Source organism: Carettochelys insculpta, chromosome 9, assembly GCF_033958435.1.
Source record: "Carettochelys insculpta isolate YL-2023 chromosome 9, ASM3395843v1, whole genome shotgun sequence".
In the NCBI taxonomy this organism is placed as follows: domain Eukaryota; kingdom Metazoa; phylum Chordata; order Testudines; family Carettochelyidae; genus Carettochelys; species Carettochelys insculpta.
The window spans coordinates 9884333-9911723 of record NC_134145.1 but is presented as its reverse complement, the minus strand read 5'-3'; the positions used below and the strand labels follow the sequence as shown (position 1 = coordinate 9911723).

Here is a 27391-nt window from a genome sequence, read left to right as displayed (position 1 = left end):
TTTATATACATTTCTGTCAATGTTGTTGTCTTTGGAGTACATCTGCACTGTAATAAAAGCCCCATAGCTCCAAGTCTCAAATCCCAAATCAACTAACTCAAGCGTAGGCTGCGAGGCTGTAACATTCCAGTGTAGACATTCAAGTTGGGGCTTGAGATTAGGCACTGAGACCTTCTCTTGTCAGGGGGTCTTAGTACATGATCTCCAATCCAAGTCTGAATATAAGTACACTGCAATTTTATAGCCAGGCAGATCATGACCCCAAGTCAGCTGACCTGGGATTACCAAGCTTGTGCTATGGGTCTTTTATCTCAATATAGACTTTCCATTAGGGGCTTCCTTCTGTCTAATTAGATGGCTGAGTTATAGCGCTGAAATTTATTTTAAGATTATTCATAAGTTAATGAGTTCTCGCTAGTGAAATGGTTTCTTCACTCTTCCAAGTAGGCTTCTTTATTCTTACATCTTAGTATAGATCCAGGGAGAAGCTGAAATCCATATCAGTGATATGCCTTATTACAAGAATGCTCTGGGCTTCACTATCAAAACAAAAAGCAGTCAAGTAGCGCTTTAAAGACTAGCAAAATAGTTTATCAGGTGAGCTTTCGTGGGACAGACCCACTTCTTCAGATCATAGCCAGACCAGAACAGACTCAATATTTAAGGCACAGAGAACCAAAAATGGTAAGCAAGGAGGACAAATCAGACAAAGATAATCATGGTGAGCAAATCAGAGTGTGGAGGAGTGCGGGGGAAGGTCAAGAATTAGATGGAGCCAAGTATGCAGATGAGCCCCTATAGTGACTCAGACAGATCCCATCATGATTTAAACCATGCGTTAATGTGCCGAATTTGAATATAAAAGCCAGCTCGGCTGCTTCCCTTTCCAGAACGGTGCGATAATTCTTCTTCAGTAACACACATGCCTTTAGGTCATTGGCAGAATGCCCCATTCCATTAAAATGTTGACTAATTGGTTTGTGGATCTGGAGTGTTTTGATGTCTGTTTTGTGCCCATTGACCCTTTGTCTAAGGGAGTTAGAAGTCTGTCCAATATACAAAGCATCTGGGCATTGTGGGCACATGATGGCATATATGATGTTAGTAGAGGAGCATGAGAAAGTGCCCGTGATTCTGTGAGTAACCTGGTTAGGTCCAGTGATGGTATTTCCAGAGAAGATATGTGGACAAAGCAGGCAGCAGGCTTTGTTGCAGGGAAAGGTTCCAGGACTGGTGTTCCTGGGGTATAGACTGTGGCTGTTAGTGAGGATCCTCATGAGGTTGGGAGGTTGTCGGTAGGTGAGAATAGGCATGTCACCCAGGGCCTTCTGGGGAGTGGCATCCTGATTAAGGATAGGTTGTAGGTCTTTAATAATTCGTTGCAATGGTCTGAGTTGGGGGCTGTAGGTGATGACCAGTGGTGTTTTGAATTACCCACCAGGAGAAGTAAAAAAACAAATCGACAGGGCCAGGCAAATACCCAGAGACCAGGTACTCTAAGATCGGCCCAAAAAAGCAAAGAACAGAACACCACTGGTCATCACCTACAGCCCCCAACTCAGACCACTGCAATGAATTATTAAAGACCTACAACCTATCCTTAATCAGGATGCTGCACTCCAGAAGGCCCTGGGTGACATGCCTATTCTCTCCTACAGACAACCTCCCAACCTCATGAGGATCCTCATTAACAGCCACAGTCTATACCCCAGGAACACCAGTCCTGGAACCTTTCCCTGCAACAAAGCCTGCTGCCTGCTTTGTCCACATATCTTCTCTGGAAATACCATCACTGGACCTAACCAGGTTACTCACAGAATCACAGGCACTTTCTTATGCTCCTCTACTAACATCATATATGCCATCATGTGCCCACAATGCCCAGATGCTTTGTATATTGGACAGACTTCTAACTCCCTTAGACAAAGGGTCAATGGGCACAAAACAGACATCAAAACACTCCAGATCCACAAACCAATTAGTCAACATTTTAATGGAATGGGGCATTCTGCCAATGACCTAAAGGCATGTGTGTTACTGAAGAAGAATTATCGCACCGTTCTGGAAAGGGAAGCAGCCGAGCTGGCTTTTATATTCAAATTCGGCACATTAACACATGGTTTAAATTGTGATGGGAACTTTCTGAGTCACTATAGGGGCTCGTCTGCATACTTGGCTCAATCTAATTCTTGACCTGCCCCCCCACCCCTCCACTCTCTGATTTGCTCACCTTGATTATCTTTTTCTGATTTGTCCTCCTTGCTTACTGTTTTGGTTCTCTGTGCCTTAAATATTGAGTCTGTTCTGGTCTGGCTATGGTCTGAAGAAGTGGGTCTGTCCCACGAAAGCTCACCTGATAAACTATTTTGCTAGTCTTTAAAGCGCTACTTGACTGCTTTGTGTTTTGATAGTGTATAGACTAGCACGGCTTCCTCTCTGTTACTGGACTTCACTGTGTAGAATGTCCCTTGATATCGTCATGGAAATATCTGGAAAAATCCGTGTTTGCCTGAAGGGTCATCGTATCAGTAACATTTGGTGGAATTTATGCATTCCCCCATGGACACTTAGAAAGTTGTAATTATATGAAGGATTAAGGAACAAAAATGAATTTTGTAGTCTGTGTTATTAAAAACTATTTCTTTCAGATAACGTATATATTTGTACTTGTTTATTCTTTAAGTGCCAGAAAATGCTGAAAATGAAGGAGATGCCTTATTACAATTTACGGCAGAATTTTCCTCAAGGTAAATTTAGGCTGTTAACTGTGTAATACAAATAGTGATTTGTGCCACACTGAAACTACAATTTATCAAAACAAAGCAGCAGAAATATAGCACTTTAAAGACTAACAAAATGATTTATTGATTGATGAGCTTTCGTGGGACAGATCTGTTGTTAGTCTTTAAAGTGCTACATATCTGCTGCTTTTGTTTTGTGGGAGTACAAACTAACACGGCTACCTCTCTATTTCTGTTCTTCAATTTATCAGGCAATTCAAGTAAAAATAAGGAAATATTTACTTTCATTTTAACTGGTGTAAGCATTTAGGATCAGATTCATGGTTGAGACCACTTGTGGAATAAGATATATTTGGTGTGAGTTAAGATTGCAGATTCTGTCTTTAATTGACAGACTACTTGCTTTATATCACTCCTGAATTCCACAAAGGAGTAGAAGAACGGCTAAGATACTGACTCTAAACTGTTGATTTAATGTAAATGAGCTTTTTCTAGACACAAAACTGATCACCATTGAAAAATTGCCATGAGAGTTTTGAGAATAATTGAGTAGTAGAATAATAAAAATCTCTAGTTAAATATGCAAGACTGCTGCTTTTGAGTATTTGTATAAAGTGTGCCTGAAACAATTCACTGTTAAACAATTGTCTTATTTCACAAGACAGATGACATCTTTTGGCAGACAATAAAATGAACCTGGTGTACAGTTTGCATACCGTGTTACCTTTTATAAAGCAGATGTGGCTCCTTTTGGGATGAAAAGCTGTCCATATATTTGTGACATTAATAAGCTGTTATTACGCAAGAATAACTAACAATTAATCAATTAGAATATAATAGGAGAAATAGAGCTATGAGAAATAATAGTCAAGTAAAAGGTCAGCAATCCCATACAAAAACTTCAGAGGGCAGAGGAGACATTTATGCAATGAATGTATTTAAAAAGAATGCAAACAGATCTGAGACTGAAATAAATGCTTACATTTTCTTTTCATTAATTGGCTGTGTGTGATTTTCAAATAGATATGGTGACTGCCATCCTGTTTATTTTATTGGATCACTAGAGGCTGCTTTTCAAGAAGCCTTCTATGGGAAAGCCAGAGATGTAAGTGTGTATTTATGTTCCACTATTTGTATTAGAGTCTACAGAAACTAAGCCACTCTGTACTGGATAGGGAAAGATGGAAGGAAATAGTGAGAGAGGCATCAGACACCAATGGGTGCTGAGCCCACAGTTATTGATGATGATACTGATATTTTTATTAGAAGGAAAGTGGTAAAGGGGATGATATTACAATAGACACTGTACCAAAAAGTTACGATTTTGCTACATTACTAATAAGCAGTTTCATACATTTATGGGATTGACTGAAAATGTTCTCCCTGCATGTTTTTGGGGTGTTGGAGGTGACATCGCACATACCAACTGTTCTGGTTTATCCTGGACTGTCCTTGCTTGCACAACTGATCCCAGGCTCCGATGACATTGACTGAAGTTCTGACCATCATCTGAACTGCTAAAGGTTTTTTTCAGAAAGTGTCGGTCTTCTGTCACTACATATCACTGCTTGGGAGCCTTGTGGCTGAGAGCGACGACGTTTTATATATTGGGACCTCTTTTAAATAATGACTGGTAAAATTGTAAATTTACAATTTGATTGTAAGGCAAGTGGGGCAGGAAGAGAGCGGCCTTTTGTGCTAGTGTGGCATTCAGTTAAATAGAGAATAGTAGTGTAGTTTGGAATTTAGATTTCAGTTCAGCCAGATGGACACCTCACGGTTCTGATGCTCTCCATCCACTTGTGAAAATAGTATTTTCATAAAAGAAGAAAGAGCATAGTTGAATGAAGGCCTGGTGGCTGGGGTTCTAGAAGGGTAAGTACTTATTCATCTGTAATAGTCAACATCTACGTAAAGATTAAACGACAAATAAAAGGCTTAAACAGCTTTAATTCATCCATTAACCATCTTGATATGGATCCCAAAAGAAATGTTTAAATGACACATGTTGTCTCTCTTGAAGTATTAATATTGAAATAATCTGCATGTTCCTTGAACAAAATCTCTACTACTTGCTTTAAGCCAACATTTATTGGACGTTTGCAGCCCCCAGCAATTTTTTTTGCAGAATAGCTGCCAAATTTGGAAACTGGTTTCATGAACTTGCATGGTTGACAGAGCATATATTGCTCTAGAACACTTCAGTAGCAAAATAAGAATTGATTGTGACGTGTAGAAGGGGTAATGGTGAAGCATGTTGTCAATAAGGCAAGTGAATCAGAATCAAAAGTAGCTTGATTTAAAGAAACTACCAGAAGTCCTGTGGCACTTTAAAGACTAACAGATTTATAGATGACTCTGATTAAGTGATTTTTACCCATGGAAAGCTTATGCCCAAATAACTCTGTTAGCCTTTAAGGTGGCACAGGACTTCTCATTGTTTTTGCAGGTACAGACTAACATGGGTACCCCTCTAAGACTGGATTTAAAGGAGTGGTGTCCAAAAGCGGTGTAAGGGATTGCCACAGCCCCGCTCCCCCCGCCACAGGTGCCCCCTCCCCCCACAGGTTACTCATGGAACGCCCCACCCCCTCATGCAGCTGGAGCCCTTTGGGGCCGGAGGAGGCACCTACACTGCTATTGCTATGTGCTTGTGCCATCATGTGGTAGGGCACATGCGTGGATTGGTTGGAGGGACACCCCACGTGTGCGGCTCTCCTGAGCCAAACTTTGCCACACTGCACTGCCCCATTTGCCACATGTGGCAAAGGGGGAGCGTATTGGACATCGTTGATTTAATGAGCTCAATTTTGACATCTCATCTGAAGAGGTGGAAAGAATATCTTTGTAAAATAAAGGGTGTTTTATTAGGTTTCATAAAATATATATTTCCAAAGTGTTTTTAATATAAAACACCACAACTGAATGTTCATCTTTAAAATACTTTTTATACACTATTAATATATAAGATGTATTATATTTCCAGTATTTTTCCATTGGGTTCAGAACTGAATCTTACCAGGATTATCTGATATGTTTAGAAATTTACTGTGTGTCTTACATTTATCTCAGAAATTTTGTTCGTAAGTAGTGGCTGAATTTTTTCAAGAAGCTTGAACTATTGATTCCTTTTTGAATTTAAACGTGTATAGTAAGTTGCTGCATTAATTTATATCACATTACAATATTTTTAATTTTAAAAATGCTTATGAAATAAGCAAAGTTTGATATTATTGTACCTTTTTGTTACTGCAAAAATCTTTTCAGTATTGTTTATGAGAACTCAAAGTGGAAAAAAAATCTGGATACTATATTTTGTTTTTTTAATTACTAAATTTTATAAAGTAACTAAAATATGATGTTTTAATTAAGGGAAAAAATTAAGCTATTGCAAGCTAAACATCTCATGTTCTAATTTATACCGCGAAGGGCACTTAATTTTATCAGGGCAACAGATGAGCTCCAGGCTGCAGCATTCTTCACTTGAAGTGAGAAATTGAGTTCCAAGAGTAAATAAAAACAAGATTGAAGGTTTAAATCCTCTGCTAGGCTTTTTGAACTTATATACTCATTAAATGTTTATTGGAGTGGTGGGATTATGAAGGATTTGGGGAGCTTCATCAACTGGTATATAGTTAATCACTAAGTAAAACACTACATTTGATAGAGTGTTTCTCACGATGCCACACTCAATCCATCTTAATGAAAACTGCTTCAAACTGATTTAATTTGAGAGCACTTGGCGGTGAGAGTACTTACAGATCTTGGCCTTTTTCTTGAGGAATTTGCAGTGTTGTCCACAGCATTGTACGGTCCAGTTTCAGTGGCAAAGCTATCAGAATCTTTTTTCCTCTCTCTGTTGCTGGCATTTTCTGGTGGTGGGGAGACCCTTAGTTTACATAAATGTGTAGCCTTTTTGCAGAAATATTGAAGAGATGATTTTTTTAAAGGAATTGACCTAAATCAAATTTGAGGTACCTTGGGGTACTTTTAAAATAGGTTTCGAAATGTTTTGTTACAAAAATAGGCATTTTAATATAGGCTTTTCTCTAAACATTTCACTTACAAGAGTCAGAAAGCACAGACATTTGATATTTAGTTTCAGAAAATGTTACCTGAAAAAGAAACTATTACCAACTTCAATTTTAATATGGCGAACCCCATCTTGGTTTTGACTAGTAGATGCAGTTTGGCTTCTTGACTTTGAGACTTCAGATTTCTAATATTATGTTTACTTTTAAAGCAGTTTCTTCCATGACAATCCCTGTCCTACCTGTGAAGGTGAAAAATAGGCCCAACTTCTGCCTTGATTTATATCCTCTGTAAAGATCTTCATGAGTGTGATGAGTCAGAATTTGGTCCATGATCTTCTCTAAAAAGATCCTGAAAGCAACTCTGTTCATCACGTAGTCTTTTGTGCTCACTAGCAACATAGCTAACATACAGCAAGCCCCATTAACAACCAAGGTAGCTTTTTAAATCTGGCTATACGTTCTCTTACGAGTTCACGAGACACTTACTGTATATTCAGCTACTCTGTGAGTATGGTGGAGGTGAGGAAGAGAGGCAAGGCTTTATTAAAACAAAAAAGAAATAGTTTTGTGAAATGCTTCTTTAATTTATTCCCACCCAGCGAAGGAAACCTCTATGGTATCCTAATAAACTATTTTGCTAGTCTTTAAAGTGCTACTTGACTGCTTTTTGTTTTGATAGCGTATAGACTAGTACAGCTTACTCTCTGTTACTATTCTATGGTATCCGTTTCAGTTTGTGGACCCTTATTTTGTAGTTTTAAATAGCTAAGGTATAGGAACATAAGAATAGCTAGACAAGACTGATTCTCTGGTTCTAAGTGGCATTCTTTGTTTGAAGTACTATTGGGGCTGGACCCTGCAGAAGACCCAAGATGCCAGAAGGAGCCTTATTAGACAGTCTACTGCCTAAGAAGGTTACATTCTTATTTTTCTCAAAACTATTTTTCTAATCATAACATCTAGGGCAGCGATCTCATCCTCCAAAGTGATGATTTCCTTGTGGCTGGGTCTACATTGCCCCCAACTTCAAAGGGGGCATGTTAATCAGGGTGCTGGAAGATTACTAAAGAAGTGCTGTGGTGAATATGCAGCACTTTGTTAGGCTAATTCTCCCCTAAAGCAACTTTGAAGTGTCAAAGTTCGAAGTGCCTGCATGCGTGTAGCTGTGGGCACTTCCAAGTGCCCACGGCTACACGCATGCCAGCACTTCGAAGTTTGATACTTCAGAGTTGCCGTAGGGGAGAATTAGCCGAACAAAGTGCTGCGTATTCACCACAGCACTTCTTTAGTAATCTTCCATCACCTTGATTAACATGCCGCCTTTGAAGTTGGGGGAAAGTATAGACAAGCCCTATCTGTAGTTTGTTTATCTTGTAAGTAGATGGAAAACCTGAATGCTGCATGAAGTGGTATTGTTGATCCATCTACAGTCCTCCTTCTGATTGAGTACTTTGGTACTGCTCCAATATGATTCTCAACTCCACTGTTCACCTGGAGCAGAGCCTTCTTTTATGGGAGTCTTAAAACTGAGTACTTAAAAATTTGTAGTCTTTAAACCAGTTCAGTCCTATTGGCTATTGGGGTCAGCAACAATTTAATTTGTTTATTAATGCAACTTGTGTCAGGCATCTTGAGCTTGGGATAGGTATCTCCTTTTTATTTTTTTACATTAGTCCAAACAAATAAAAATCTGAATACTCATTGTGCAGTCCTTGGCAGATTGCAACTTGAATATCTGTTGTTATTTTTATTTCTACTTGTGTTACATGCCATTGATTAAACAGACTATAAAGAAATAAAATTAACATGTCATACATTAAATGGATCAAAGACTGGCTAATTTATATGTCTCAATTGGTTTGTCTATACAAGAACTAACTTCAAAGTCAGGCACTGTGTCGAAGTAGCCTACAGAGAATCTACACACATTTCTTTTTCTTACTTCAAAGTAGGGTGTGTGTGTGTAGATGCCCAACTTCGAAGTTGCTTACTTAGAAGTTATTTCTGTAGGGTAGACACATGGCTGTGTCTACACTACAAACATAACTTTGAAGTTGCTTACTTCGAAGTACAACTTTGTACACACCTTATTTCGAAGTTAAACTTTGAAGTAGGGCACTACTCCATTCCCAGGAATGGAGTAAGGACTTGGAAGTTGTGCTCCCTACTTCAAAGTAAGGGGGGGGAAAATGTGTGTAGACTCTCTGCTGGCTACTTCGATGTAGTGCCTAACGTCAAAGTTAGTTCCTAGTGTAGACACAGCTAATATATAATTGTAAATGTGAAATAATCATCAAATGGGGATGTTTCTTAGCTCTAGGCTATTTTACTTTTTCAACCACGACCTGGAACAAAACATAAAATCATCACTGAAAAAGTTTGCAGATAACACAAAAGTTGAGGAGATAATTAAAAGATTAGGTAACTGATTTAGGGTGTTCTGGCTCTGTTGGTTAAACTGGGTGCAAGCAAACTATATAAGAATATCACTTTCTCTGTCATTCATGATTTTCTAGACCTCCTATCATATCTCTGCTCAGTGAACCCTATTTCAAGATGAATATTCCCAGTGTTTTGACTCTCTCTTCATATGGAAGATGTTCCATACCCTTAAATCATTTTTACTGCCCTTCTATGTATTTCTTCTAATTCTAATATATGGTTTTGAGGTGGGGTGATCAGAACTGAATGTAGTATTCAAGATGTGGGGATATTGTGGATTTATATGGTAGCGTTATGTTATTTACTGTCTTATCTATCACTTTCCTAATGGTCTAACTATTTGTTTAACATTTTTTACTTCTACTCCACATAGAGCAGATGTTTTCAGAGAAATATTCACAATTCTGAGATGAATTTCTTGAAGGGTAACAACTTATATAGACACCTTCACTTTATGAGTGTAGTTGGGAGTAGGTTTTCCAGTGTGCATCACTTTGCATTTCTCATCACAGAATTTTATTTGCCATTTTTTGTGCAGTTATCCAGTTGGTGCTTTGAAGCTCTTTACAGTCAGCTGTGGGTTTAATTATCTTGAGTAATTTTGTACCATATGCAAACTTTTTTGCCTCAGTGTTTACTGCTTTTTTCCACATCACTTATGAGCACTGGTCCCAGTGCAGGTCCTTGGAAAACACCCCTATTTACCTCTCTCTGTGATGAAAACTGACACATATGTTCCATTTATTTGTTTCCTGTCTTTGAATCAGTCACTGATCCATAAGAGATTCTTCCTTCTTATTCTGTAACTGCTTACTTGTTTTAGAGCCTTTGGTGAAGAAACTTATCAAAGGCATTCTGAAATTCCAAGTGCACTGTATCACCTGGATCATCATTGTCCATGTTTGTTGACATCCTTAGAGAATTCAAATAAATGTGTGAGGCTTGATTTTCTTTTACAAAAAGCCAAGATATCCTTTCCTCAACAAATCATGTAATGTACGTGTCGGGTAAATCTGTTCTTTAGTGTAGTGTCAAGCAATTTTCCTGGTATTGCATATAGGCTTATCAGCCTATAATTTCCAGGATTGCTTCTGGAGCCTGTTTTAAAAATTGTTCTTTCTTTAAGTATCCTCCCATCACTGGAACAGAAGCTATTTTAAATGATAGTTTACATACCATAGTTCTAAAATTTCATATGTATGTTTCTGTAGATCTCTTGGGTGAATACAGTCTGGTTCTGGTGACTTATTACTGTTTAATTTATCGATTTATTCCAAAGCCGCCTCTAATGACACTTCCATCTGAGACAGTTTCTCAAATCTGTCACCTAAAACAATGGCTTGAGTGTGGGAATCTTCCTTACATCCTCTTCAGTGAGGAATGAGCAAAGAACTCATTGAGCTGCTCCATGTTATCTTCTTGGAATGCTTCTTTAGTATCTCAGTCATCCAGTGGCTCATGCCCTGGGTTATGTGGCAGGCTTCCCATTTCTGAAATATTTAAAAACAAATTGCTGGTAGTTTTTTTTTGTCTGGCTAATTGCTCTTTGTATTGCATCTTTTTGTAGCCTGTTTAATTATACTTTTGCATTTGACTTGCAAGAGTTTATACTCTTTTCTATTTTCCTTAGTATGATTTGATTTCTGAATTTTGAAGAATGCTTTTTTGCTTCTAAATATCGCTCTCATTCTGGTTAGCCATGTTGGTGTTTTTTTGTCATCTTACTATTCTTTTAAATTTGAAGTATGCCTTTAATTTGAGCTTCTATTATGGTATTTAATAATTTCCATGCAGCTTGCAGGCATTTCACCCTTGTGACCCTTTCTTTTAATTTGTGATTAGCTTCCTCGTTTTTGTGTCATTCTTCTTTCTGAAGCTGAATGCTACTCTGGTGTGCTTCTTCGATATTTTCCCACCTACAAGGATGTTAAGCTTCATTACTTAATGGTTACTTTTTCCAAACAATTTCTAAAATTTATGATCTAGGAATTATTTTGGAGATGTTCTATGGCCTGTGTTATACAGGAAGTCAAATTAGATTATGATGATAATCCTTTCTGACTTTGGAATCCATGAATCTGTTGAACGATTCATAGATTCTCTGTGGCTTAAAGTAGATATTACTCTTCACTTCCTGTTCTCAAGTGTTATTTACCTTTCTTTTGCAGTGTTAAACAGTAGCTATAATTCATTCATGGGTGAAGCAGTTCTTGATAAAATGAGCTAGTATCTTCTAGGATTAAAGGTGATATATAAAAGTGCATCATTATCATCATACTCTACTAATAAACATCTTGACTGACCCCCTTGTATTAAGTCATACTAAGACTTATAAAGCATTTAATTTCATCCTTCATAATATTCTAATTTAGGAAGTAAACAGCACTGTACAAAATCAGTGTAGCCACAGTGAATAATTTTAAGTGAAGACTCTTTCTATGGAGACAAGTATCAGGGGGTAGCCGAGTTAGTCTGCATCTTCAAAAACAACAAGAAGTCCTGTGGCACCTTATAGACCAGCAGATATTTTGGAGCATAAGCTTTCATGGTCAAAAGCAGGTCTTTGCCCACGAAAGCTTATGCTCCAAAATATCTTTTAGTCTATAAGGTGCCACAGGACTACTTGTTATTTTTGTTGGTATTTCTGTGGAAGCATTACTAGTGGAATGTCACATACATCTCTTCTTGGCAAAATGATGTTTATATTTTTCAGTTTCTGGAAGAAACTGTAAAGTGATTACTGGTAAAATTTGCAGATGGCACAAAATTGGTGGAATGGTAAGTGAAAATGGGGATGGCTCAGTTACGCAGACCATCCCAGGATCACTTAATACAGTGAGCACGTTTGAATAATGTTTATTTTTAATAGAATCAGTTCCAAGGTCATACATTTAGGAACAAAAAAAAAATGTAGATCTCACTTATAAGATGGAAGTGAGTACTTTGTAATACATTACTTTGAAAAGAATTTAAGGGTTGTGGTAGATAACCAACTGAACATTAGCTCCCCATGTGATACTGTAGTTAAGAAGGTGACTGTGGTCCTTTGATGCATAAAATGCGGAATATCAAGTCAGTATATAGTGTTAGTGAGATTACTGGAATATGTCCAGTTCTGATGCCCACAGTCCAGTTTTTCAATATCCTTTTTGAAGTGTTCGGGAAAGTGGTACTGGAAAAGATGCTTTATAGTGAGACACTTAAGATGCTTGATCTATTTAGTTGATCCAAGAGAAGATTAAAATCTTATGTGATCGTATTCTGCATATTCCTGTTTGTGGGGCGAGATTTCTAACAGTAGACAGCTCTTGAAACTTGCAAAAGAGGGAATAAAGAGTTCTCATGTCTGAAAACTGAAGCTAGGTAAATTTAAACTAGAAATAAGGTGAACATTTTTAACAGTGAGGGAGTAATTAACTGTTAGAACAATTTCCTGAAGGATGCGGTGGTTTCTTCATCCCTTAGTCTTTTAATCAAGACTGGTTGTTTTTCTTAAAGATATGTGATAGCTCAAACAGAAATCATAGACTTGCTGCTGAAATTACTTGGTGAAGTTACATGGCTTGTATTATGCAGGAGGTCATTGTAGATTATCAGTTTGGTCTCTTTTGGCCTTAAAATCTATTTAGCATTATGACTCTAAAGCAGTGGGGTTTTCAACCTCTTTTCAAATTTAGAAAACTTAGACTATAGTCTGCAGACCTCTCTGAGGTCTGTAGAGCACAGCTTGAAAACCACTGATCTAAACGCTTGTAAAAGTCCTCTTGCCCAGTCATCAATAGCTAGTGAGAAGCTCTCTGTGACTGTGGAAGCCTAAACTACTGATATGTGCAATTTAAGTTTTGGTTTAAAAATCTCTTGAGTTTCTTTCCCTTGTGTTGTAAAGTTAACTTTCCAAGTGTGTGCAGATGTAATGCTCTTAGCCTTCGTATGGAGCTTGTGCTTCTGGTCATGATCACGCCTTTGCCATGCAGCACCAGACAAATGAAATGAACAAAACTAATTAGTTTCACAGCTGCCATATGGAACACTGAGCTAGATATGTGTTAATTTCTTGTGCTTTTGCTAGCTCAGCTTCTTAACCAGTATCCTGCATGTTGTTCTCTCTTGTTGGTAGGAAACCCCTTCCTTGTTTTGTATATCTACTTGTAACTCACAGGCTTAATCATGTGACTACTTAGATGTCTGGCAAATTGGTAAGCCCTTTTCTAAATTTAAAGGAAAACTGATGACTCTGATACATCAGTGTTGTAGTTTATGGCAAATGCTAACTTTTTCCTGGCCACAGTAGTTCTAGATTATCTGGTCCAGAGATTGAAATCACCTGTTTGGCTGCAAAACTGATGGTGAAATAGGATTTCAAGTACCTGGTTAGGTGTCTGAATTGAGACTCACTTCTTGTAGTGATTTGATGAGTCAGTCCCTATATCCATTTAATCTTATGTCTTTCTGAAACTGTCCAAAAGAATGCTAATTATAATATTTGTTTCTAAGATGTGGACATATATCTAGTAGGAACTTATGTAGGTTGGACTTAAGGGTGAAGGATCAGCTTTCCCTATTGCCAATCTGCTGAAACAGTCCATTCTTTCAACATCTTTAAGATCTACTTTGTCATTTGTTTGTTCCTACCAAAACCGTCAGTGACAGGGGTTCCCTCATTCCTTCTAAATATGTGCAAAAGAAAAGAACTTTTCTCCAGTTCCACAGGAGTATGAAAGTGTTCTTGAGACTTTGATGGTCATGACTATTAAATGGGTGAAAAGTATTGGGTTTCTGCACAAGAAGTCTGATGGTGGGAGTCTTAGTGTGTCACTGATAAAGGGTCCATCACTGAGGCCCTCTAGGAATATTAACATAATGCACCTTCTCATCTTTTTCAACACCTTGTACACGAATATGAGTAGCGGAAAACTTATTATCCTGATAAAGTCCCAGGTGGAACTATTTGCAACCTAGGTATGTGATTTTTCTAAAGTGCTGTGGGCACTGAGCTCCATGAACTTTCTGTGAGTCTTATGTGCCTAAAATGTGTTTAAAGTATTTCAGCACTTAATGATGCAGATAGACACTTGGAGGAATTTTCAAAAGCATTTAGGAACATAACTTCATTTGAAATTAATCTTTAAAAATCAGGTCCTTTGGCATTTTTGGAAATCCCAGCCCTAAAGTATTAGAAAAACTAAAATGTGCATTGTAAAAAATACCATGGCAATGTACATTTTCCTAGCAAAGGATGCTCAGAAGATGACTGCTTTTGATTGTTAAAGCATATTGGATATAGTTTAAATTATCTTCCTACTGCCTCTTTTTACGGTTATCCAAATAATAAACCACAGTGTGGCCTATAAATCTTCTAGGCCCATGATTTTACAGGTGTAATGAACTGCAGTTACAAATGATAGTTTAGCCACCTAACTACCTGATGAAAATGATGAATTACATCCACAAATAAGGTAATCAAATGTAGACATCTGTCGTTTGTGTGTGTGTGAATTTATGTGCCTATCTTATGTACTAAAATTTGTCGCTAATCTTTAATCTTAGAACTGTACATATTTTGGGACATTGTGTTGGACGGAATCTCATATTTAACAGTTTCATGGGGTTGTTTCTTTGGAACTAAAAGTGTTTCTCAAGAGCCTTTTTTTATCAGCTCCCAGTGAAAAGAGGAGAGCAAAGCCATCCGCTTACCACAAAGCAGGGCCACCACAAAGGAAAGATTAAGGGTTTAGAGAAAGGTCAATGTGGGTTTTTCTCTAACTAAACACTTTCCTAAAGTTTCCTTGTGGAAAAAATAATGAAGTCATCTAAGAGTTTTTAAAGAATTTTTATTTCTTTTTCACCGTCTGCATTCGCTTGTCTTCCCAGCATGGATGTTTAATCTTTCTAGGCTTTGTGAATTGGCCCAAATGAATAAGTGGTGAGCTGTCTCTCTAGGAGCTAGAGGCTTATTCTAAGGCTCTAATCACTGAGTAAACACATCTTTGCCCTCCCTCTCTTACAACTGCTATATAATAGTCGAGATTCTAGCACAGTAACCTGGATATTGCAGGGATCGATGCTTTGAAATGCAGAACGGCTGATCCTCAAAAACAGACAGTGCCTGATCTTCCCCTGTCTCTTTCTTCTTTTTAAATTAAATATCACCACAGAGATTCTGTTTTATTGCTTGATATTGTGCATTAGTGCCCTGGATTTTCAAGTTTAGTTTCAGTCAATACTGTTGTCTGCACTTATATGGAACTCTGCATGTTAGGCTTATTAATGGCCTTTCCTGGCACATGTGTATTTGGTTCTGAAGAACATTTAAATTAAATCAGACAAATATTAATGTATATTACTAATTCCTTTCCCAAAGTCTAGTGTTCAAATATACTCTTCTTTTTGTTTAAACAGACAGTACTAAGTTTTACCCATAGTCCGTATTCTAGGTTATAAATACACTGGTTTTTCTAAAAATTAATTGCTCCGAAATTTCACCCCATACCCTGATGTATTAATGCAGGCTACCAGATCAATATCTACTGTAGATCTTACTTCTTATGGATAGATTTTTCAATTTGCTTTACAAAAATCATATGTAAAAAGACCAGCCCATTTGCCATACGTGTCACTTGCCTTTTCAACATGGGTATTTAAGCAGTATTTTAAAATAATGTCCCTAACGATCATTTTTGTGGTTATTTTCTGTTGCTTTTTGCAAACTGTGTTTGATTTATTCAGATACCAGTGATCAGACCATGTCCTTTCCCCTGCTCATCTTTTTTTCTCTAAATCATTCCAACCTCATATTCTACCCCATATACCTACAGATATACTAGTTACTTCCCAACCCAACATGGAGTCTGCCATTATGTCTCCATATTATGGGAAGAATGCGCAGTTGCATTGTTGGCTACCTTCAGTATAGATTTAGGTATTGTTTGGTGGAGTTTCAAAGGAATGATGCAGTTGTTATCCTTTTCCTTGCAAGTACATCATCTCTAAAATACTGTAGTCTTCAGCAAAACAGGAAATCCTAATTGCTGCTTAAATTGGCTTTGATGGCAACTGCCAGGCTAACAACAATTCATTATCATTTTGTTAAGCTGAATATTTGCAGTTTACTTTGACGTGGCAAAAGGCATGTATTTTGATAAACAGCAACTGTATTGAATATTGTCTTTACTGTACAGCAAGCCAAAAATAGTTAAGTCATTCTCAGAACTAAATGTAAAATGGATGTTCCATGCTATGCATTTTCCAGGAGTCTGCCAAATGTGGACTCCAGGTCCTTCTCTTTAAATTAGCTTTTTATTTTGGGGTTAAAATTTATATCTTTACTATTAATGTCTTTCAGAGACATCCCGTATCACTTTTGGTCATAAAAATACAAATTCATTTTTGGCCCTTTTCTTGGATTTTGAAAGAGAATGCTGACTATTCAGATTAAAAATATTTGAATGGATTTTGAGGGAGGGAGAGCAGTTTGACTTTAATTGCAAGAATTCAGTTTTTCTTTTTCCATGTTACTGCACTAAGAAACAGCTGAATCAGAACATTACAGAAACAGCATTTGTTTATGTTGAGAGTTAGTCTCTCACTGCAGACATTTTTGTGCGCACTAACACACACCTACAGCAATAATTTTAAGTTACTAAAAAGACTCTGAAACAGGTATTTTCACTGATCATTATTTTTTCCTGTCTTTGCAGAGAAAGCTTCTTGCTATCTACCTCCACCATGATGAAAGCGTACTAACCAATGTGTTCTGCTCACAAATGCTTTGTGCCGAATCTATTGTTTCATATCTGAGTCAGAACTTCATAACCTGGGCATGGGATATGACAAAAGAAGCAAACAGAGCAAGGTAATGCAGTTTGAGCTGTGAGTTGAGCTGCTTTTGTTTCAAGGAACTTGCTATGTCTGTGTAACAAATGTCTTGTTGCTTAGGGTCTATTTAAATTTAAAAAAATCCTTTCTGTGTTCTCTAGTCTAAGTTAGCTCAGCTTCAGTGAAGTCAATGGAGCTGTGCCAGTTTACACCAGCTGCAAATTTGACTCTCTTTTGTTCTTGTTATAAGATCACAAACTGTTGTTCTTATATACTGTTTGTTTCGTTCCAGGTTTAGCACAAGGGCAATATAAACTCATTTTTAGGTTTTGTTTTGAATTGCCAAATGAGTGAGCAACACCAACTGATTGAGAAGTGATTATATTAACTACCTGGGTGTCTTATGAGCACTTTTTTGTTACTGCAGTTGGAAGAAATCATTATCTTAAATACAAGTTATTTTAAAAATTAATTGTAAAACAAATTTAAAAGGGAGCAATTCATATAACAAATAAAATTCTCCTGTGGACCATATTTTTTAATGATCAGAAATCACAATGCAAATATAATATTTTTAATAAGTTAAATGGTGCCTTACAAAAACAATAATTTTAAGGAACTATTGTAGACTACATCAACTAAGTAGGTTATAGTTTTAATACTACCACAAGTTGATCGATATATTTGGTTTATACAAAAGCTTCTCTTGCACACAGTCAGCAATCCATCCATACCTTAATATATAAAAACAATTCCCTCTTGCAGATATTGGGATATGTTTATTTGTTCTGTTGATCATGATGTCTTGAAAAATTATGAAGGTTTTAAAGTTGGGCCTGTTTGAGTTTCTAACGTGAACTTCATTTCATCGTGTTTGACGTGCACATATGACTGGCACTTGCCATGATGCTATTTTGGGTGTGTTAATGCAACAATAATGTGCTGTTTTGTGAACAAAAGAGGTTAAATTGATTCACTTAAGGGAAACTTCATTGTTCTGACCAAATTCAAATGATTATTGAGCAATTAGAAATCATCTAGATTTGTGTTCCTGTGGCCTTGAGGCTCAGTAGTAATTGGATTTCTGATTATAGACTATCCATTCTTATGCCTCAAACATGTAAACTCTGGTTAGTCTTTCTTTTGATGAAGTGTGTGAGAGAAAAAGAGAGCAATATCTTGTGCAGTAATTTTCTCTTTTAAAAAAAACAACCTATTTTGATCTATTTCACAGGGTATAGTAACTTAACCTTGAATATCTTCAGTGTTGCAAAAGCCCCCATCCTTTTAATTCTTTTAATGTGTTTTAATGACATCATTGTATTAATCACACTTAGTTAAAGGTGATGAAAAAAGCAATGCCAAACACAGATCAAAATGAAGCATCTAGGGTCTTTCATGAGGCCAAATACAGAGACTGGAGACTTTGCTAAATCTTTTGGTATTGCCATTCATTGGCAGTAAGAAGCCTCCTCCTTTTCTTTTATCCTCCAACTTGATGTAAAAGGAAACACTATTTCTAAACCATCTGTAGTGGCTAAGTTCAGTTGACTACCTGCTGTTATATTGTTGTGTTCTCCATTTAATTCACTAGTTTCTTTTATTTTACAATGACAAAAAATTGCAGTGTAGTTTCTTTTGAAAAACTGTGTTTGAGGGAGTTTTTATGGCTGACAATCAACAGCCAAGTAATTGCTTTGTTGTGTTTTACTAAAGAAGTCTATTAAGTAGCACAACTTTGATACACTAGTAATAAGAGTTTGCAGGTTACAGAGACACCTGTGGTGACCAAAGCGACAGAAGCTGCTTGTTAGAAAGAGCCTGTACAGCTGTGTCCTATTAACTCCTTATGACACTTTTAAAACACAAAATAAAGGGCTTGTTTAAGGCTTTATAGCTATTCTCTGCAAATCTAGTCACTGATTGTATAGTATGATAGGATTGTTAAGCCTTCATTTTTTTGCTTTCTGGTAACAGCTTATAACAAAAAAAAAAAAAAGGTCATATTAACAGTGAGGTTAAAAATTAGTAAGGGGTAAACAGAACACCTGAACACAAAATAACATGATTCATTGTTTATGTATAATGTTACATACTCCTTTTTAGGTTGTGAGCATCATTGGGGCAGGAACTATGCCTCTTTCTCTTTTTGGAAGGTACTCACAGAGGCAGTGGATATTGCTATAAATAAATGACTCATTAGCACCATTGTTTAACTTGAAAACTGATAAACAATATACAAAATGTTTCTCAATGAAACAACAGTGGACACTGATGTAACTTTATTATGCACCTCTACCCTTATACTTCAAGCAGAAGGGGAAAAGAGAATACAGAACAACTACTTTTATGCCAGTTCAGTTCAGGAGTAACTTCACTGTCAGTGGAACTGGATGAGTATAAAACTAGTGTGATGCAGAGGGGAATCAGGCCTGTTTATTTTATAAATTCTGATTCATGGCGTCTAATTCTGTGGGTTATCTCAGACCAGGAGTACTACTGTGCTGTTAAAAGGACAGCTTTCACTGTTCTATGGTGAGTAATTTGGCATGGAGATCAGCTGTCTGCTAAAGACAATTTCTTTCCATCTCAACAAAAAATTATGCAGCCTCTCCCGAGATACTCCGATTTTCTGTTCTCATGCTGGTTAACAGTTGGGATCACTGGCATGTACTGGTAATCCTATACAGAATATAGGTGGCATAAATTAGGACCTGCATGGGTGTAAGGACCTGTGCTAGCAGGTTTTGTTGTAGGATGAGGGCCTATAGAATAATCCAGTCTCAGTACTTATGTTATGAGAACCGAGCATGTTGTGTTACAAATGATCAAAGCGTCTCAGAATTTTTTACTCTAAAGCATAACAGCCCAACATATTGTGTTCAGCTTGCTCAATAATAACCTCACAATATAGTGATTTCTGACATTCAAGAAAACAGGAGTGTGGGCCTATGCGTGAGTGAGAATCGTAAGTGTTCTCAGCAATCAAGAATTAAATTATTTTGCCACAATCTTTCCTTTTGCAGCAACAGCATTTTTCATTAAAATTGTTTTTAAAATGTTGTAATAACTCTACTATAGGTTTTATTTTTAAAAGAGCCCTAATCAGAAGCTATGGTATAGATACCTGTTTATCATCAGAAAACGGTGGCAGTCATATATTGTTTTGAGCCCTCTGGAACAGAAACAGCTTTACAATGTTGAGATTTTTCATCATTTTCTAACAAAAAAATTCAGTTAGCTTTAATGTAGGAATGTGCCTCAAGCCGTTCATTCCTTGCAGGCTTGGACCCTAGTGGCTCTATCAACTCGGCAACCGCTAAAGTATGTCAGTGGGAGTTTTGTAAATAATTTCAGCAGGAACTGAGTTGGTAAGGACAAGTGTTTGGTGATCTCCATTGCTCTCAGTGACACAAGAAATCATGCCAGTTAGTTAGTACTATGACTACAAGATATATTTTTATATCTAAATGGTTCTCAAGGAGCACCTATATGTGGAATGCTATATTGTTAAATAAGACAGTTCTAGTTAATACAGTAAACCCTTGATTTAACGAACCCTGATATAACGGACTTCGGAAATAATGGACAGTGTCAGACATCCTCCCCCAAATAAATGTCGGAGATTCACCACAGCCCCACCAAGGCTGGAGGAGCTGCCAGAGTGGCTGGGGCCACCGAGGCTGGAGGGGCCGCCACAGCGGCTGGGGCCAGAGGAGCCGGGGGTGGGGGGAAAGCCTGTGGTGGGGCACAGGAGCTCTCCTCCCCCAGCCCTGGCTGCGCGGAGCATGTTGGTGCCTGGCCTGGCCACCACTGCCTGGCCACCACTGCCTACAATGGCAGCCATGGTGTTGGGGCTGCTGCCTGCTGGCACGCTGGGGGCAGCCATGCTCAGCCGTGGTTTGCCTTGACGCGGCCGGCGTGGAGCCAGGGGAGGAGGAGCCTCAGCGCTGAGAGCTGCAGGAGGTGGAAGGAGCCAGGCCAGCATTCACCTCCTCTCCTGGTAATTTGGACAGGGAGTTAGAGGTGTGAGGGGAAGAATGGGACAGAGGACCGGAGTAAGTGATGGGCTGGGAAGGTCAGTGCATCATCATACAGTATAACCATTCGGATATAATGGACTTTCGGCATTAACAGATGCCCCTTCCCCACTATTAGTCCATTAAATGGAGGGTTTAACGTACAGTAAACTAGATGTTCTGTTTTGACTTTCAAGGCGCTTCTTGTGTCTGATCCAAGTTTTACATGTACGGCGCAATCTCTTTAAATGCTGCACATTCTGATTGTGTTTGTTGTTTTACTTGGCTGACATGAGCTAAGAAGTTTCTCCTAAATGGTAAAAGCACTGGAATAAAAGAATGAGAATGAAAACATGAAAGAATTGATGTAATAAAATAGGTAAATTAACTGAGGAGAAGAAGCTAGTGTTTTTATTTTATTGTACATGAATCTCCCAGCAAGAGATTTCCTATTCCCTGTATCTTAAACCTCAGTGAGTTAATTTTTTGTAACTTTTTTTTTACTTGTTATTTAAAGTTTAGGTGACAGTTGTTAAGTCAGTTAGTTGATTTTTAGTACTAATAGTAACAAACAAAAAAACTTACATTTGATATGTCAGTGAGGCAATAATCTTAGCCCTAGAATGAAAACATTTTGCTGTTGGTGAAATAATTTTTTAAAAAGGAAAATTGACTTTATACACTCAGGTATAAATGTGACAGTTTAGTTATCAAAAATACTGTATTTGTGTTTCATGGATGAGTTTTAATGCTGCTATTATAACATTAGCTTTTCCATTCCCTGAGTTCTATATTTAAATATGCAACTACTCACTGGGACTGGGAATGCTGAGTACAGGCACCATCCTATGTATAAATACCAAGAGATCAAACTGAGTCAAATTGGGGAGTGAAATAGCTTTTATTGGACCAACTTCTATTGGTAAAAAAGACAGTCTTTTGAGCTATGCTGAGCTGAGTTGTGACCTGAAGAAAAGCTCAGTGTAGCTTGAAAGCTTGTCTCTCTTACCAGCAGAGTTTGGTTCAGTAGAAGATATTACCTCCCCCACTTCGTATCACTAATATCCTGAGACCAACATGGGAACAACAACAGACTGTACAACTGACCTCAGCGAGACAATATATAAACATTATAGTAGATCCTGGCAGCAGTTGGGATGAGGAATCTACAGTCAATCTCTACTGCCCTCCCCTCTCCTTTCTGTATTTGCCTATACTGTCACTTAACCCCACAAGATGCACCTGATATCTGTCAGCCCTGGAGCAGGTGATCTATAGTAACATTAGTTGTTTACTGCTCCAAAATCCAGAATCTTCTAGGAAGTCAGACTGAAAAAAACTAAAGAAGATAAATGAAAATGTCCTTGGAATTAGGTGACCTGGAGAGGGTCCACCCATAATTTAATTGGACCATCAGAGGAGAGGATGCAGCCTGCCTCCATCATGGCCTAGGGCTAAGGAGCCTAGATATCTGTCAGTGCATTGTATTCCAGGTACAAGTCTGGGCACCCAGCTGCATGTGCAGTGGAGCATACACCAGTAAGAGGCATAACCTTGATTTGATCTTGTATGAACTTGGGCATTTTTCAGCCATTCTCAGAGGTCATTTGAACTGTGTTTTTGTACATTGCTATATGTGCAGAAAGAACTTGTGGCAGCCCATGTATTTAGCTTGCCTAATGCTCTCCATTTCAAACATCACCTTTTTTCACTTTTTGTTTTGAGAAGCCCTAACACCTCCATTACTTGCGGGAGATCTTTGAAATTCAGCAGAGACAGCTTGTCAGAACTAGTGATGTGACTTGCACTTGCCCTATAAATACCATCCAGGTTTGGCTGATTTGTAAACCATTAAAAATGGCTAATCAATAACTGACCATGAATACCCTGAGGAAGTGGCACCATGCCACTGCCAAAACAGCAGCAACATGTTCTCCACTGGGAATACCTGTCAGTGTAGCTGTGCCAGTGCGGTCCAGAGAAAGCCCTGACCACACCATAAGAACCCCGTGCATGGCAACACCAACCCATCCCCCTCTCTGGTGGCACCACAAGGAGCAGGAAATCTTTGAATTGCCAGATGGATCAGAGAAAGAGACAGGCAGGCCAGAGGGCTTCCAACGATTGTCCAGCATATGGCATCACCAGACCATGCACTGTGCTTCTGAAATAACAGTTTTCTGAAGCTGTCGGCGGATATTGTTTTATCTACAAGAGTAACAATAAGTCTGTGCTGCAGCACTGGAAGTTTAGGGTTCAAACTCTGCTGATGATGTATGATGAGGGAGCTGTTCAAATTATACCCTGTAAATTTTGTTTTAAATTTTTCCTTCAGAAAAACCCTAGGATATTACATGTAAAAATCTAGCTTAAAAGACTATAATTTAGGTTGTAAACTCAGGCACTCAGAAATTAGGAAATGCCAGATCTATACAGTAATTGTGTATGCAACCTTAGTTGTTTCCCCATGTACGTATTCATTATGATGAAGTCTCTAATTACATGATTACAAAATACTTTTATCTGCAGAACACATGATAGACACACAAGGGGACCCAGTGAAGGTTGCATGGACAACTGTAAGTCTGGCCCTTCCCAGCTATGCGATGTTTGCCTTTGCAACCTGAAAAACATTGGCGTGTATATGTGTGTGTGCATGTGAGAGAGATGAATGAACATAGTAATAAAAAAGTACATAGGCACATACACATACTTTTATATAGTGTGTGTGTGTGTGTGTGTGCGCGCGTATATATATAATATATATAAAATATATGAACATAACCTTTGGGAGAATGTTACAACTACACTCAAAATGCCCAGGCTAAGGCAATGCCAAACAAAGGTTACTACCATTAGCATGTATGTATATATAATGCATAAGCAAATACATGAAACAAGCTTGAGTGTCTTTTAGTTTCTCAGCTTTTCTGAACTTTAAACACTTGGGTGCAGTATTTCAAGGCTTTGCCAACTGTACTCAGTTGTGCTGACAGGTGCTTGTTAGTCTTAATTTTCAAATGATAGTTTTTCACTTTGATGAACCTTAGGAAGTTGTTAATTGACTAAAGCACCTCTCAACAGCAGATTGTCCTCACCTGCAATTGCCATCATCAAGTAATTAGCCATATTCACAATTGCTGACCCTTAATACTAACCTACTGAATGATGCATGCCTGGATGAAGACCAGTTGACCATAACATATTGTACCTCTCCTGTCCAAATTTGATCCTCCAACTGCAGGTGTAGCGTCTATGCGTTATGGATTTGGTGAGCGTTAATTTCTGACTGCTTCCCAGGGTGTGAATACAGATTCTGTATAGGTAGCTTGCAAACCAGATGGACTCTTTCTTTGAGCATTATGGCTTTCAGTGCGCACTAAAGGTTTTTATACAGTTTTGTCAAACATACTTATTCTTTTTGCAACATTCTGTTTAATATCCTTTAAAAGCAATACAGTGCTAGACACTAGAATCAGCCAGGTCAAGAGTCTAATTAATGTTTTTAAAATAAAGGTTCCCAAACACCAGACAAGTCTGTCATTTTCTCTATGGTTTGTTTTGAGGAGGAGGAGGAAAGAAGGTGAGGAGGGAACCCTCCTGTTCCATGATTAAATCCCACCCGCTCATTTTCTCCTTTTCTACTTTGCTTTTGATTTTAGTGGCGGTCTTAACAGAATGTCAAGATCAATTTGCAGCATGGTTTAACTCAAGGTTTGCATTCTGCCAGCAGCAATTGTCCCTACAAACAATGCCGTGTGTTCTTGTAACTTCAGAAGCTTTTAGAAGGATCATGGCAAGGGCAGCATCTAATGACTTTATTAGTGTAGGGTTTCAAAATGGGCTCAGTAATTGTTCACATCTCTTTGTCATCTAGTCATAATTACTGCATAGTATTGTTCAGGGTTGTGCTTGTGAATAGTTTCCTAATAGCACTGAGATGAAGAAAAAAGGAAAAGCATAAAAGGTGATTGTCTCTTTAGATTGTGAACAACCCAGCCTGTATATTGATGATAGTTAAACTGTTTATAAGACTCTGAACTTCTATCAGAAAAGGTAAAATATCCTTATTTTAAAATGCATATTCTTTAAGATGATTTCTGGTTTCTAGTTTTAAAATATTCATTGAACAAACTAAGAAGCCTAAAACCCTAAAAAAAGAATGTATTTTGGTTTAGCCAAGATTGCTAGGCTCCGTGTTATATGTGGTCACATGAGTGACAAGTTGTGGGGAGGGATGGGGGGAGAAAATCATCTCCATTGATCTGATTAATATAAATATTTTTCCAGATAATATGTGCGCCTCACTATCCTCTGGGCATGTTTAAAATATTTTAAATTATATAAAATTAACATGCAGATCTGACACATCAAGTATCAACCCTTTAAAACTGCATCACTAAACACAAGTTCACTTCTGCTTGCCTTTCAAACCTCTTACAGCACAAGACTCCATGAATAGATTGAACTTGATTGAAGGTGTAGTAATTTGTACTCAGTTCGACCAGTGAGGAATAAGAATCCAGAGCTGGGAATCCTGTGCTTTCAGTCCTGGACATATACAAGGACTTCCAGTCAAAACTGTCTTCTGCTATTGATATGAAGCACGGGAAAGATGGTCCATTAGTTGAGACAGTACATGATTTAAAACCACACAGAACTTTATGGTGCAAAACTGGCACCTTAGCTGGGAATGCATCTAGTAAATGGAGCTCAGCCATGATGTACTCCATATGAAAAACTCTGTTACAAAAGCAGATAACTGTATTTTACACTACAGTAGCTGAAACTGGAAGTGGTCTTCAGACAGAGCTTCATGTCCCTGTGAATTGTAGCAATCCATTGTGAAATGACCGAGTCATGGGTAACTGGTGAAGGTCGCATCTGGAAGGAAAGGTCACTCTACTTTATTATATCTAAACTTAGACAGTGAACTCTTTACAGTAGCGACTTTGTCCTTTTTCTGTTTAAGTGCCTACCACTTTTTTAATAATGTAAAGATAACCTCTTCAGCACACACAGATGGGTAAAATAATCTTGGCCACTTCTGCTACCTGAGTATCAAAGAAGAACTGAGGACCCAGTGCTACTAACGATTTGAAAATAAATTTCATTAACAGAAAATGGCCATAGCCAGCAGCCTCAGATCTATCTTTACATCTTTATGTCTCAGTCAACTATCTCTGACCCAACCCTATCTCAGCCAGATGTGGCCACTCAAGCCAAGCGTAATGAAAAGGAGATGTAAAGATATGGTTCACAAGCCTGTCAGTGCAGCCTGTGTACTCACTGTCATAGCCTTTCGCCTTTGTTGAAGAGAGAGTGTGAGAGAACAGTACTCTGTGGTCCCCCGTGTGAAGGGGAGAAAGAGGACCAGAGAAGCATGTGCCCTGCACTGAGCTCTGGGATCCCTCAGAGAGGAAAAAGGGAAAGTTAACAAAGCTCAACTCCATTTAAACCTACAGAGTTGCCTCAGTTAAGCCTTATGGTCAAATGGTATTGAAGCTTCTGTGGATGCCTGACCTGAGTCCCTCACCAGAAGTCAATCAACCAACACAACCAGAGCAGTTTGCATGCTGTAGTAAAGCCTAAAGCCCAGCTGGAAAATGGATGGTATTGGGTGGTGACACAGAGGCAAGTCTACCTACTTCTGCAAACGGTCTCAGTCTTCGCAGTAGTCCTGATGGAACAGGAGAATTCCTATTTAGAAATGCAGAAAGCATGTAGTGTTCCTCCTGGGTTAGGGTTGGCACTGCTTTGAAGTCAAAGCTGCCCACCCTTTGTGGTATTGTAGTGGTTGGCTGCATTATGGTTTTATTGCATTAACTTTCTGGTGTGCTTTGAGCTTACCCAGCTCCCTGGAAGACATTTTCCCACTACCGTCAACTGCAGTGGAGCTGCTTTGTTTTCCTCTTTGGCTTTCACTACACTTAAAAGAAAAGTGCATATGTGGCAGTTTGGCCATGGCAGCAACACTGGGAGAGTGTTCTCCCGCTATGCTAGATAAACGCTATGAGGGGAGAAGCACAGTTTCAAGCACTGTCTCCCAATTTAAACTAGCAATTTATAGCATTATAACTTGGTTGTGCTTGGGTGGGGTGTGCCTTTTCACATCCCTGAGCCAGAAAGTGGTAGCACAGTAGAGTGACAGTGTAGATTTAGTCTCAGAATCTAGTAGGCCGGACAGGGACCAGACTGTATTTTGATTATATTTTTATTCATTATTCTGTCAGGTGTCTAGTGGTAGATGGTGGCTTTGGGTTTAGCTGTGGCCAGCTTTGAGGATGAACCCTGGTATGCAGCTGAAGGGTACTGTCTCTCATCAGAATAGCCATACTGT

General features: G+C 38.3%; 1 protein-coding gene across 1 annotated transcript in view; it reads left to right on the top strand.

Annotated features, from left to right (window-relative positions):
* Positions 1-27391, top strand: part of FAF1 (Fas associated factor 1) — a 283789-nt gene that overhangs the window by 189948 nt on the left and 66450 nt on the right. Inside the window, exons 11-13 of the mRNA XM_075002704.1 lie at positions 2684-2747; positions 3765-3846; positions 16915-17069. Coding sequence (XP_074858805.1) covers positions 2684-2747; positions 3765-3846; positions 16915-17069 — 301 coding nt within the window. The remainder of the gene's footprint in view (positions 1-2683; positions 2748-3764; positions 3847-16914; positions 17070-27391) is intronic.